This window comes from Entelurus aequoreus, linkage group LG14 (assembly GCF_033978785.1).
Source record: "Entelurus aequoreus isolate RoL-2023_Sb linkage group LG14, RoL_Eaeq_v1.1, whole genome shotgun sequence".
Lineage (NCBI taxonomy): Eukaryota > Metazoa > Chordata > Actinopteri > Syngnathiformes > Syngnathidae > Entelurus > Entelurus aequoreus.
Genome location: NC_084744.1, coordinates 19,898,202 through 19,912,120, shown reverse-complemented (window position 1 = coordinate 19,912,120; position 13,919 = coordinate 19,898,202). Strand labels below are relative to the sequence as shown.

At 37.2% G+C, this 13,919-nt stretch overlaps 2 protein-coding genes across 2 annotated transcripts in view; one reads left to right on the top strand and one right to left on the bottom strand.

The window, feature by feature from the left end:
- Positions 1-13,919, bottom strand: part of LOC133664498 (uncharacterized) — a 157,310-nt gene that overhangs the window by 98,899 nt on the left and 44,492 nt on the right. The window contains exon 3 of the mRNA XM_062069167.1: positions 1,251-1,320. Coding sequence (XP_061925151.1) covers positions 1,251-1,320 — 70 coding nt within the window. The remainder of the gene's footprint in view (positions 1-1,250; positions 1,321-13,919) is intronic.
- On the top strand, positions 24-1,818 carry sox21b (SRY-box transcription factor 21b). The gene is made up of 2 exons (XM_062069166.1): positions 24-202; positions 283-1,818. Exons 1-2 carry the CDS (start codon positions 61-63, stop codon positions 1,032-1,034), a joined length of 894 nt encoding a protein of 297 aa, XP_061925150.1. The 5' UTR covers positions 24-60; the 3' UTR covers positions 1,035-1,818.

Genomic DNA, 13,919 nt, shown 5'->3' with positions numbered 1-13,919 from the left:
GGCAGTATTTCACACGGGGCCACGCAGAGTTCTCACCCACTTGCGCGCGCGCTGCTGCTGATGCTGGAGTACACGCCGCGTGGGTTTCATTTTAGCCGCACTTTCGTTTTGTCGTGGACGCAGGATGAAGAGGATAATACAACAATTATAAGGATTTTTGGTTTGTTTTTTTGCAGAAGGGATGAAGTGCTGCTAGTTTCACGTAAGTACCCCCACGCACGCCGTGCAGCGTGTACACTAACAACCTTCTATTTATGCATACGCGTGTGTTTTTTTATATAGAGTCGGTGCCAACTATGTCCAAACCGATGGATCACGTCAAACGTCCGATGAACGCCTTCATGGTGTGGTCCAGAGCCCAGAGGAGGAAGATGGCTCAGGAGAACCCCAAGATGCACAACTCGGAGATCAGCAAGCGGCTGGGCGCCGAGTGGAAACTCCTCACCGAGTCCGAGAAGCGGCCCTTCATCGACGAGGCCAAGCGGCTGCGCGCCATGCACATGAAGGAGCACCCCGACTACAAGTACCGGCCCAGGCGGAAGCCCAAGACCCTGATGAAGAAGGACAAGTTCTCCTTCCCGGTGCCGTACAACCTCGGCGAGCACGACGCGCTCAAAGTCGGCGGCCTCTCCGCGGGGTGCCTGGCCGACAGCGTCATGGGGCACCCGGACAAGGCGGCTGCCGCGGCCGCCGCCGCCGCCGCCCGTGTCTTCTTCAACCCGTCCATGTCCACGAACCCTTACTCCTTTTTCGACCTGGGCTCCAAGATGACGGAGCTTTCCCCGCACTCGTTCCCTTACGCGTCCCCGCTGGGGTACCCGCCCGCCGGGGCCACGTTCACGACGACGGGAGGCGTCGGCGGAGGGACGCACACCCACACGCACCCTTCCCCCGGGAACCCGGGGTACATGATCCCTTGCAACTGCTCGGCGTGGCCCTCCGCCGGACTCCAGCCACCCCTCGCGTACATCCTGCTCCCCGGGATGGGGAAGCCTCAGCTCGAACCTTATCCCGCCTACGCCGCGGCGTTATGATCAACCCCCAAGTTGGAACAAAAAAACAACAACAAAAAAACACTAACTATTGGTGCAATAGTTAGATTATGCATGCACAAACTTGAACATGTGGTGACGTGTGCATACATGTATTACATCTATGGATGAATAGTGCAGAACTCGCCAAACTTTTGCCAAAGGGAGAACAGAGACAAATCGGCATGAGGCGTGAAAAAAAAAAAATGAAAAAAATACCTTGTGTCCACTTTGCACCTGTTGGACACGCCCGGTGCAGGTCCGTGGATTGCGACACACTCCTGTGCACCTGCAAGACAAAATTGTACAAAAAGTTCATGTACCGCCTATAGGCTTATACAAGCAGGAACATTTAGCATCATGTGTACATTTAGAGTTTTTAAACCCCTTTTCTAGATGTCTGTAATATTTATTGTTTAGTGGAATCTATGGTGAGCAAATAAAAAGAGCAAGACTGCATTTGCACATGTGAGAGGATGTAATTTATTTCAGATTCCAAAACATCCACCTCTTGTATCATGTGCAACACACAAAAAAGAACTTTTTTTTTTTTTTTTACTAACTCCCATGGAATTTGTATGTTTTGTGCTTGTTATGATGTATTGTTCATCATCATAACAATACAGTTCTTGGATTAAAAGGTAATTACTTTTGTGTGCTGTCCATGGTGAAGTGTAAGATATCATCCACCCCAAAAAAGGCCGCTTTCCCCAAATTTGTTTTTATTTTGCTTTAAGAAAGAAAACAAACATATTTGTATTTAAAGTGCATGCACCCCTAAAAGTGCATTTATAATCTGAATTAAACGGGACATGCACAACCTGCTGATCACCTGTCGTGTATGTGTGGATGTTGTGTTTCAGTTGATGCCCTCTTCCTGGATTACATTGGGAGATTAATTCATAAGGATTTGAGTGATTATGCAAAACTAATTTGGACAGTCCAGGGATAATTATCTCCGTCATGGTTAATTAAACTCTTTGAGTGGAGAAACACCCTGATCTCTCTTTCCTCCACGGAACTTCCTCCTTTCAGGGACAGCCGCCCTCTGCAAAATAGGAAATAAAACAACGCAAAAATAATTCATGAATATATTATTTAGTTATTTCAATAATAATGTAATTATGTGATATTTGAATATTTTCTAATATATATTGGTGTAATGAAAATGGATTAAGAATTCTTCCATTGCTTTCTCCTTCTTTGGCCAGTTTTATTATATATAAGGGAAAAGGGAATGAATGCTGAAAGAACTTTTTTTTTTCTTCTCTCCCTACCTCCGTCTCTTCTCTGGGAGCGTTTAGACGGTCGAGGAGGTTTTGTTTGCGAACAAAACCTTGGGTTGGAAGGTTTTGTCAAAGTGTTGTTTGTTGAAGTGGAGCTGGGAGAAAAGCGGCTGCTCTCGCTCATTGTGATGAAAGCAATCAGTGGTATTTGGAAAACTGTTAGCATTGTGCACTTCTTCTGTGTCCATTGTGCAGGATTTCTTTTCACAAGGTCTTTTTCTTCTTCTTCTTCTTTCCAAGCGATCCAGCTGGCCGGACTGAATAGCGGTGCAATGTGTACACGCTTTGTCCCCGCCAGCCCTTCAAGTAGCCCACACTGAATGGAGTGAGTTGACACTGCATGACAGTGAAACAACATAATAAAAAATACATGAGCGCATGAATAGGAGCAGGCGCATAAATAAATAAAATGGGTGGCCAAAACTGGATAAACTGAATGACAAAACGGTGAAAGACGAGGAGGGGAACAAAAAGATATTTAACACGCCAGATTAGCATTAGAATGCCATCTACAAACCAGAACAATTGATGAATAGGTTTACCGGCCAAGAAAGAAATGGACTAAATGCCTTTTGAATAGATAGCCTATGTTTTCTCTGTCTAAGACGGGGCCTTGAATGGGGAAAGGTGGAGATGCAACTACGGAAAGAAGAGGCGGAAGAAAAGGACTTCCTTTTCAAATGTTTTTCAGTCTTGGCTCCAAGGTCTGCAAGTGTACATGGCACAGGCTGCAAATAATTACATTCATAAGAAAAAGGTGTAAGGTTAAAGACACAATATGAGAATAAAATCTGAAAGTTGACAACATAGGAAAAGTCATAGGGGTCACAGTACAAAGTATATATAGGTTATGGCAAAAAAAAAGTCAGTTGGAAGTTGCAATACAACACGGTAAAAAGCTGTGCGTTTATGAGATTAAAGTCAAAAAGCGAAAAATGTGTGAAGTAACCTAAAAAATTAGTTGTAATGACACAAGAGTGAAGTTACACAATAATCTATTCATTAAGAATGCATACGGTTATGTGATTACATCATAATTTGATAAGAAATGTTCGTAAGGTCATGTGAAAAAGGAGTTGTATGGTTGCAAGAATACACCAATATCTCAGTTGCAATAGTAAGTCCTGAATAAAAGAAAAGTCACAATATAGGAAAAAAGTTGTATGGTCACATGGATGAAGTCATATAGTTAGAACAAAGTCAGAATATTCTAAAAGGCCATTATAGTCATACGGTTAGACTTAGACTTAGACCTTGACAAACTTTAATGATCCACAAGGGAAATTGTTCCACACAGTAGCTCAGTTACAAAGGATGGAAAGTGTAAGAATGGAAAGGACAATGCAGGTTTAAAATAGACTAAAAATGTACCGTAGTAGCAATATCAAATATAACATATGTAATATTTACATAATATATGTAATAATAATACATGTATAGGTTAAGAGACTTAAGGGTTCGTGTATTTTTCGTTGAATAAATATAACATATAGAACAATTTATCCTGCTTTTTTGCTTGATAATAAAAAATAAAAGACGCAAACCAAATTATTATCCATTATCCAATTTTATGTGTTTGAAAATTGTTCCCCCAGTTCAATGTTTGGACACATGGGTAGATTGCACATGTGCAGTGTCTCTTTTCAGTATCCAAGAGTGGCCCGGAACAACAACAGAAGAAGAAGACGATGAAGAACGGTGTTGTCCAAACAAATTTGTTGTGGTCAGGGGTTCCTTTCTATATTTTTAACGTCCAGAGAAATGAAAAGTTATACATTTTATTGGTTCTCTATCGAGCAGGCAAACACGTCCGTTGCTCTCCTTCTGTTGTTGTTGTTCCGGGTCACACATAAAAAAACAAACAGGTAACGGATAATGGACAACAATATGTTTTTGGGTTTTTATTATCGAACAAAAAAAAAATAGTTCGTTAAATTTATTTTTCTAATTCAAAACAAAAAACGAATGGCCGCAAGACGTCGCAGACCCTTAAGTCTGAGAAAAGTTGTAATGGTTCTACAATAGAGGTTTAGGTCACAATGTTGCGAAATTAATGTGTTTGTCTTTTGGCATTTCCTATCAGGGATGGCTCAAGCCAGTCAATTGCATGTTTGATTTGGCTTTGTTTTTTTGTCTATCCTGATACAATTCCTATTTATCCAGACTTGCCGTTATAGACATCTTTATTGGCTGGGTGTTTGGGCCCTGTCCGGAAATCAAGCCTATACTTTACCTGCACCAAAGACAAAAGCCCACATATAGGCATAATGTTAGGAGAATAATATTGTATTACCTTAAAACGTTGTAAATTCTGACTATTACGAGACAAAATAAGTACTTTTGGTGATCCAAAGGAAAGCCAAAGGAGAAAAAAGGCTAATGTATTGGGAAATAAGTTGTACGACAATGTGTAAAAAGTTAGAACCTTAAAAAATTAAAGTCGGATTTTGGGGGGGAGGAAGTCGTACCGTATTTTTCGGACTATAAATCGCAGTTTTTTTCATAGTTTGGCCGGGGGTGCGACTTATACTCAGGAGCGACTTATGTGTGAAATTATTAACACAATACCGTAAAATATCAAATAATATTATTTAGCACATTCACGTAAGAGACTAGACGTAAAAGATTTCATCGGATTTAGCGATTAGGAGTGACAGATTGTTTGGTAAACGTATAGCATGTTCTATATGTTATAGTTATTTGAATGACTCTTACCATAATATGTTACGTTAACATACCAGGCACGTTCTCAGTTGGTTATTTATGCGTCATATAACGTACACTTATTCAGCCTGTTGTTCACTATTCTTTATTTATTTTAAATTGCCTTTCAAATGTCTATTCTTGGTGTTGGGTTTTATCAAATAAATTTCCCCAAAAAATGCGACTTATATATGTTTTTTTCCTTCTTTATTATGCATTTTCGGCGCCTTATACTCCGAAAAATATGGTACTTTCACAAAGTAAAAAGGTGTCAATTATAATGTTGCAAGAAAACAAATGGTAAAATTACATGAAAATAGTTATAGGGTACTGGAATTAATTCAGGATGTTCAAAGAATAACGTTGAAATGTTACAAAAATAAAAGCCAATGTTGCGAGAATGAAGTTGTATTTGTTTTTGATAAGTGGTATTATCAAGTGAAGAATGTCAAAATATTAAGTTCATTGAAGTCAGGATGTTCCAAGAATAAAGTCCAAACATTACAACAAAAAAGGCCAATGTTACAACAATAAAGTCCATTGCAAATGAAACAATCTCAGCTGCCATACATTATTCAATATTTGTCTAGGTTAGAAATAATGTTTCTAATGTGCATTCTGCCACCCTGTACAATCACAATAAAATCTATATGGTGATAACGAAACATTATTGCTTGTCAAACTTATAAGACTAACTTAGTTTAGTTTATTATTAGTTTATTATTTCTTCGGTCAGTGGTCATTCAAAATAAACAAACAGTTTTACATAAACAAACAGTTGCACATTCATAAATTAAAAATGTTGCAGACCAAAAGGGTTTAGGCTGAAGTTGAACACTTATTGCGCCTAACCCTATAAACAATGTCAAATACAAGATGAGCTTCCAAAAATTATGAAATTTCCTTTGCACAACATATTATAAATACACCTTGTACACAACATAAACACTGTTCAAATATATACACAGTAAAGACATGTGAAATATCCTTTTACACGTGTTAGTTAAACCTTTGTAAAGGTTTGACTAACCTAACAATTCTTCATCCCTGCAATATTTTGACTTTATTTTCATAATTTAACTACTTTTTTCATGAGATTTTTGCATGTGTGTGTGTGTGTGTGGCCCTAATACTCCTTTCATCCAAAGTAGTCAATAATATTTTGCTTTTATCACTCACCTCACCTCCCTCACCTTGAGTCCTATCAGAATCAGTTTGGACTTTTTTTTTTTGTATTCTGCAAAAAGGCAAAAGAAAAGCTTTATTGAGTAGAAATTTATTTAGACACTTAATCATTCCAATTATTGAGGATCTGGCCCTGAACCGAAGATGCTGAACAATGTGAGCGCTCTGCACAATATTGGAGGAACTCAAGTAGTTCTGCACGGGGAAGTTGATTCAATTTTACTATTCAAACTATTTAGATGTTTAGGCCTAAGTGCATTTAATGTTCTTGCATTAGTAGAGTGTCAAGGGTATATCTAATTCACATTAGCTGCATTATGTTGTACTGAATTTAATATTTTTTTCTAAGTTCAGGACAAAGTAAAATACACGGTCTTTTTCTCTTTATTTTAATCTAAGTATTCTACACCGCTGCATATCAAAATCATAAAGATAGTGTTAAATTAATGATCAAATCTGAAGGCTGAAATGTTGATACAGCTAAAGGCAGGTGTACCTAATTAATGGTTTCACAGGGTCTACCAGGCGAGAAAGGACATATACCATACTTTCATATATTTGTTTAAAAAATCTACATGTATTTCACAGTGATACTAAAGGATCTCTGTTACAATATACTCCCTGATGTTTTTGTTAAAGAAAGCACCCATGCCGATGCCCTGATATGATTATATGTTAGTGTTAAAGCTTTATATGCCTGTAAGACATTTGTATAAGTGAGATTAGGCAAATTAACATACATATGTATCAGCGGTTCAACCGTGTTGACCTCAGAGGGGTGCACAATGGCTCCCCACTCCCTAATTTGCCCCTGGGCTTCCCCACGAGCATGCGGATTATCACCTGACTTCAATGGCTTCAGATGGATCATTTCTTTCTCTTCCCATGAATAAAACATCAATATGGTTTCTTTGAGGATATTTCTTCTATTTGTTTATAGGCTTCTTGCACGCTCACCTGGTTACCATTGCATGTGTGTGTGTGTGTGTGTGTGTGTGTGTGTGTGTATGTGTGTGTGTGTGTGTGTGTGTGCGCACAGAGACAGGTTAGGAACCTCAAAGCATGTGAGCGCTGACTTCTTCCAGCTCATTTTAGGCAAATCAAAGTGTGAAAAGTCTCTCCTGCAGCAATATCTCCTTCATCGGCTCAGGTCAAGAATGTTTATGAAGGCTGTGTGTCATATTACCTGTAATCTGCACACTGTGAACTGCTGCATTTCTGACTTCCATGTGCTCCCAGGAGGGGAGGAAGAAGAAGAAGAAAAAAATGCCAAAAAATTATCTTCCATTGCACCTTTTTTCCACGACAGCCTAACGTGGCAAATCAAAGCCATGCAAACAGTACATGTCGCTGTGCCCAAGGTCACCAGGAGAAATAAGGGAGTCTGTGTACGCCCCCCTTTCCCAATAAACATGGCACACAGTCTCTGAAGTCTGATTCTGCCTTTAAGAAGTTTGTTTAAAAGTAGCGCATGCAATAAGTGGACAGAGTTCACAGGGGGTGTGCTTGAATTCGGTAGGTCAGGGGGTGTCCAAACGTTTTCCACTGAGGGCCGCACAGGCAAAAATTTAAGCATGTGGGGGCAATTTTGATATTTTTCATTTTCAAACCGTAACAAAATATATGGATTTTTAAATGTATTTTACCTTTAGAGGTCCCGGGGACCATAAAGGGTCTCAGTCATTAAAATTTGTAAAATAAGTCAAATTATTTTTATTATTTTTTATTTAACGCTTACAGTAAATCTCTATATCAACTTCAAGTTGATATAAAGTAATAATAAAAAAAAAGGTTTTATGGCTTTTCTTTCAAAAACAACTTTGTTTTTTATAGTAAAACTGAAATTTGCAGTATTTAGTAATTAGAGCCCTAAAAGATCAATAATGCAGTACACCATTGATTTTAATTATTTAATATTTTTGAGTAATTACAGTGAAAAGATAAATAAAATACCACTAAATATAATTGGGATCCAAAAGGTGCCCCACTCATAAAGTGATACATTTTTATTAGGTTTTTCTTTTAATTTCAACACTAAAGTTACGAGATCAACTTCAGATATATCTGTCGATTTTACGTTTGAACTATTGTTTGTTTTATGCTCTTTTGTCAAAGAAAACTTTGATGTTTTTATATGGCAACTAGACAATATATGCAATATTTACCACATACATTTTTTTAAAGTGAAATAATTAAAGTAATTGGAGCCTTGAAAATAATTAATTATAACATGGATTTTTTGTCATCATTTTTTTTTTGGAGCAATGGCAAAGAAAGAAAAAGAAAGAAAGGCAAAAGAAAAAAAACAGCCTGGGTGGCAGCTTTGTGTCAACATTGCAACTTTTTCTCGTTAGATTTCACCTCATTCCACTTTTTTTTATGTTCTTTTTTATTTTTGCAATAGCATTTCCGGAATGTGTGGCGGGCCGGTAAACAATTAGCTGCGGGGTGCAAATGGCCCAAGTGCCGCACTTTGGGCACTCCTGAGGTAGGTGGATGGTGGGGCCAATATAGGTGGTAGTTGTCGAAATATACAAATAGGAATGGCAAGAACTATCAGAGGTCAAATTTAACATTTCTAATTAAACAATCTGTACAAGGGAACAATCCTACATCTGATGTTTTTTAAATGCCCTCCCAGAGAAAAGACCATTTCCATGTTCAAACTGTTGAGTTGAGTTTGTGTTTATTTCGAACATGCGTGCATACAACATGATGCATCACAATTTCCAGTTTCTCTATTCGACATGCTCGAAAAGGAGTAGTAAGAAGCAGAGTTTATTTAATCCTACCTCTTTTCCTTTACATAGCAGTTGCTAAAACCTTTGTTCACTTCCTGTTCTCAATTTGTTCACAATATACTCCATAAGTAATAACAATAAATAAATAAATAATTGGTGAAGTAAGTTATATTTAATATGGTGAGATGAGTAATATTATTTAGAAAATGAATGGATGGATGAAATACATTCAGAATGTTTATCATGGTTCTTCTTTGTACTTTGTAAACACTTTAAGTTTGAAGAGTTTCTTGAAGTGGATCATATTAGGACATTGTTTGATTTCTTTGCTTAATTCATTCCATAATTTAATTCCACATACTGATATACTGAAGGTCTTAAGTGTTGTACGTGCGTACAAATGCTTTAAAGTACATTTTTCTCTAAGACTATATTTCTCCTCTTTTGTTGAGAAGAATTGTTGTATATTCTTGGGTAGCAGATTATAGTTTGCTTTGTGTATAAATTCACTATGTCGTGGAATTTCGGTTCAATTCAATGAATAAAGGGTTTGAATGTTCTCTATATCCAACATTATGTATTATTCTAACTGATCTTTTTTGTGACACGGTTAATGAATGAAGTGTACTTTTGTAGTTGTTTCCCCATATTTCTGCACAATAACTCAGATATGGTAACACTAGCGAGCAGAAGAGAATATGGAGTGATTTTTGGTCGAGAACAATGTTTTGCTTGATTCATTATTGACGTGTTTTTTGCTACTTTATGTTGTATATTTTTTACGGGATTTCCAGTTCATTTTATCATCAATCATTATACCTAGAAATTTGGTTTAATTTACTTTTTCATATACTATTCCGTCTATTCGTATTTGTGTTTGACTTGGTCATATTGTTGTCTTCATAAAATCTTTATATGCACACTGTAAAAATTGACCAAGATTTCACCGCATTTGACAGTATTTTTTCTATAGTAATGTGACATCACAACAAATGACAGTAAAATTATGATACCCTGATATTTCACAGCATTTAAATGTTATTTCACAGAAAAACACTGTAATCATAGACCTCTGTAATATGAAAACAAATGACTGTAAATTCACTGGTTAGTCTATTAGGGGGCTCCGTGGACTACGTTGTACTCTTGTACAGTATGGTGGTATGCTGTTAAACTGAGAGTAATTATCAATACAATTACAATTGTGTTGTTACAGTACATCATATACTGTAGTTGTATTTCTATTATTATTGTATTTCCAACTTACTCACAGTAACATTTTTCAAAGCAAAGAACACCACCAACCAGCTCATGTTATCATTAGTGGTTTAACAGAACACATTTGTTTGACAATTGTCTATATCTTTCACAACTACAAACCTTATGTAATTTTTTTTTCACCCACAATAAAATGATTGGTGTTTACGGCAGTCACTGTCTTTTTCAAAGCATACGCACAGGGAGCACATACAAAAGCAGTCCAAGAGAAGCAACAAACAATTTGCGGTCATGTTGTTGTTAAGAAAGAATATACATTCAATGACAGCTAACACTCGCTATCCAAATTGCTATTATTAGCTAACAACGACTAAAGCGAAGGCTCCTGCATGTGTTAGGTACGTACGTAATTACGTACCAGAAGCCGTAAGTGGGCGGGATATACTGTGGAAAATATATTGGAAAGTTGGCGCCCTCAAGGCATCTGTGCAGACAGCCCCTTTAATATTTAGTGTACAATTACAACTGTGAAGTTACCACATTTTCAGTAATAACTTCATTGTAAATAACCGTAAATGCAATTACTGTAAATCTCTGTGAGGATATTTCACAGTAAACTACTGTAAATATTGCTGTGGAAGTAATTCAATTATTAGCCAATAATTTGCTGAGGATTTACAATGAAAATGTTTACAGTGTATAGAAATCCTTGGAAGTGCGATACAATTTAGGGCTTCAAATACTAACATTTATATTGGACTCTTGCCATAGTGTACTAAGCAGCCAGGACAGAGACACAACTTTGAATGCTAAATTAATTTAAGAGTTGGCGTTTTCACTGCAGCGCATACACGGTTGGGGATGGTGTTGTTGATGGCAACACTTCCTGGTGGGTAAAGGCAATAAGATTCATGTCACTTTAACTGTCCCACAATTACTTTATAATTACTTAATATAAAATTGTAAATGTATGCATTTTGGTTGTAAGTAAAACTGTACAGTAGGTGTTGTAGGACAAAAACATTATCTTTAAAAAAAAAAATCACAAGAACTGTGCTGTACTTTTTTACAGTTCCTTTTTGTCTCTAAAATGCTTTTTTTCTATGGTTACATGAATCGCTTTCATGAAAAACAATTGTATTCAGTAAATATAAAATATGTGACAGTAACTTTAACAAATGTGCAGATTAATTCACGGCAAGAGGTTATGAATGTATATGAGAAAAACTTAACACATGTGGAATTAAAACCACAACAGTACAGTAACTCTCGAAGGGCTAACTAGTATAATCAAAGGCAATATGAAGCCAATGAGGGCGTTTGTAGGGTTTAAAACACAAGCCTTGCAAAAAAAAAAAAAAAAACACTCCACAGCTCCCACTGCTGTCCAAAGTGACTTACTACACTAATAACTTGAATCTCTCTACTGAACATATAAAATAAGGCAATTGAAAAACAATAAATGTAAGAAAGTAAAAGATAAAAAACTACCATACATTTAGAGGTTCAAATGAATTTTTGGAGATTACGAAAAGATTGTATAGGTGAGTGACAGTCACTCAAAAGATTAAATTAATAGGCCAAAAAACAAAAGAAGCGTATACGATTATTCTGTGAATCCATCAGTATATTAAAAAAAATGTCATGCATGAAGCCCAAAAGAAATATTTCTTTAAACTGATGTGACATTTTTTTGTTCTATTTCCAAATGACCGCTGGCAGAGATTGTCGGCTTTGGTATTAATGCTCAGGTTTTTCAAGGAGAGGGGGGTGAGAAAAAAAAAATACATTTATCATGAGTAGAAATAATGAAGTTGAAGAGCTGATGCCCTGAGGAGAAGTCGCAAAGAATTCTATCTATCTGTAACACAGGACACAAGCAAAAAGATAAGTACCTGTCAGTTGGCGTACTCTGCAACGTGTGCCTACCAATGTGGGAGATTATTTTACCCATTACAGCAAAGATCTGGGGGGCTAAAAGACTGCACCTTTTAATGACGACAAATCATTTCCCTCCTGCACACTCCTGACTGAGCGAGTCCCTTAATGCCAGCAGTTGCAAGGCTCTCTTGCTCACTTTCAAAGAGGAAATATTGCCAACACTCATTCACAGGGATTATTTATTTGGCTTTAACAGGATTACAGGAGTGCAGTGTGCGCATTGTAATATCGCAGTTTAGCAGTCAAATGCTTGCAGACTTGTTGTAATTAACAGAATAGATATTTGCCAAATGATATGTCGGCGCACAACTATTTTTTGGAGGGCCTGTCTTTCTGACCGCCTTTTTTGAGGAGACTGTCCTAAACTTCTTGTCATAAGAGCTATTGTTATTAATTTGTATTACAGTTGTTCTCCAATTGCTTACACACTAAATTTTACATTTTCACACAGTTAACAAAAGTCTACACACAGTAAACAAAACCACTGTGCAGATTTGCCTAATATTAGGCATAGACTCTGTAATATTACACACAATGCTTTACACACACCTTACCTTCTTGCACACAGATAACGATTGTGATACACACATTTTTCACACACACTAGGATTGTGATACACACATCTTTACACCTTACACAGAGATAAGGATTGTCGTTGTGGCTTGTGCAGCCCTTTGAGACACTTGTGATTTAGGGCTATATAAGTAAACTTTGATTGATTGATTGATGATTGTGAAGTTACTTCCTGGTCAATCCAAAGGGCTGGCTTGCCAACGACCACACAATTGAACACATTGTTAAGTTAAGTTAAAGTTAAAGTACCAATGATTGGCGCCCGGGAATCATTTTTTCAAACCCCGGCCGGGTCATACCAAAGACTATAAAAATGGGACCCATTACCTCCCTGCTTGGCACTCAGCATCAAGGGTTGGAATTGGGGGTTGGATAAACACATCCACCAGTTGTAAAGAAACACAAGTGATAAATTGAAAATACAGCTTTCAAGTGGGTGCTACAGCTATACTGTTTTTTTCCATTAGTAATTTTTTATCTCCAGATTTTTTTTCAAACCTTTTTATTTGTCTCAGATTGTAATTTGTACTGCATGTCATTGTTGACTACTGTGATATGTTACTTTACCTGACTGTGGTAAAAATAATTATTTTCAGTTTGCAGCATCATTGTTGAGCAGTTCTTGAAAATATTACAGGATATTTTTACTTTCTCTTTTGGTCCTTACATATAGGCCCATTTCAAAGTAAACAACAATAATGATTGCTATGGATTAGCCAATACCGTATTTTCTGCACCATAAGGCGCCCCGTGTTATTAGCCGCACGTTTAATGAACGGCATATTTCAAAACTTTGTTTACCTATTAGCCGCCCCGTGCTATTAGCCGCACCTACGCTACGCTAAAGGGAATGTCAACAAAACAGTCAGATAGGTCAGTCAAACTTTAATAATATATTACAAACCAGCGTTCTAACAACTCTGTTCACTCCCAAAATGTAATGTGCAAATGTGCAATCACAAAAATAGTAACACTCAAAATAGTGCAGAGCAATAGCAACATCAATAACTCAACGTTGCTCATACGTTAGTGTCACACAACACACAAAATAAACATTTAAAGCTCACTTTCTGAAGTTATTACTCATCCACAAATCCCTCGAATTCTTCTTCTTCGGTGTGCTTCACTTGTTTTTTGACACCATCGATGATGTGGACGCGCATGCAGTCATAGATCAACAGGAACGGCGCTGCGTGAAAAAAGTCACCCGGTGTCTTCGCGTAAACGTCTATCAACCACTC

Coding starts and splice junctions, on each gene's coding strand:
- sox21b (XM_062069166.1), top strand. CDS start 61: ATGCTGGAGTACACGCCGCGTGGGTTTCATTTTAGCCGCACTTTCGTT. Junction 203..282: donor TGAAGTGCTGCTAGTTTCAC/GTAAGTACCCCC, acceptor TTTTTTATATAG/AGTCGGTGCCAACTATGTCC.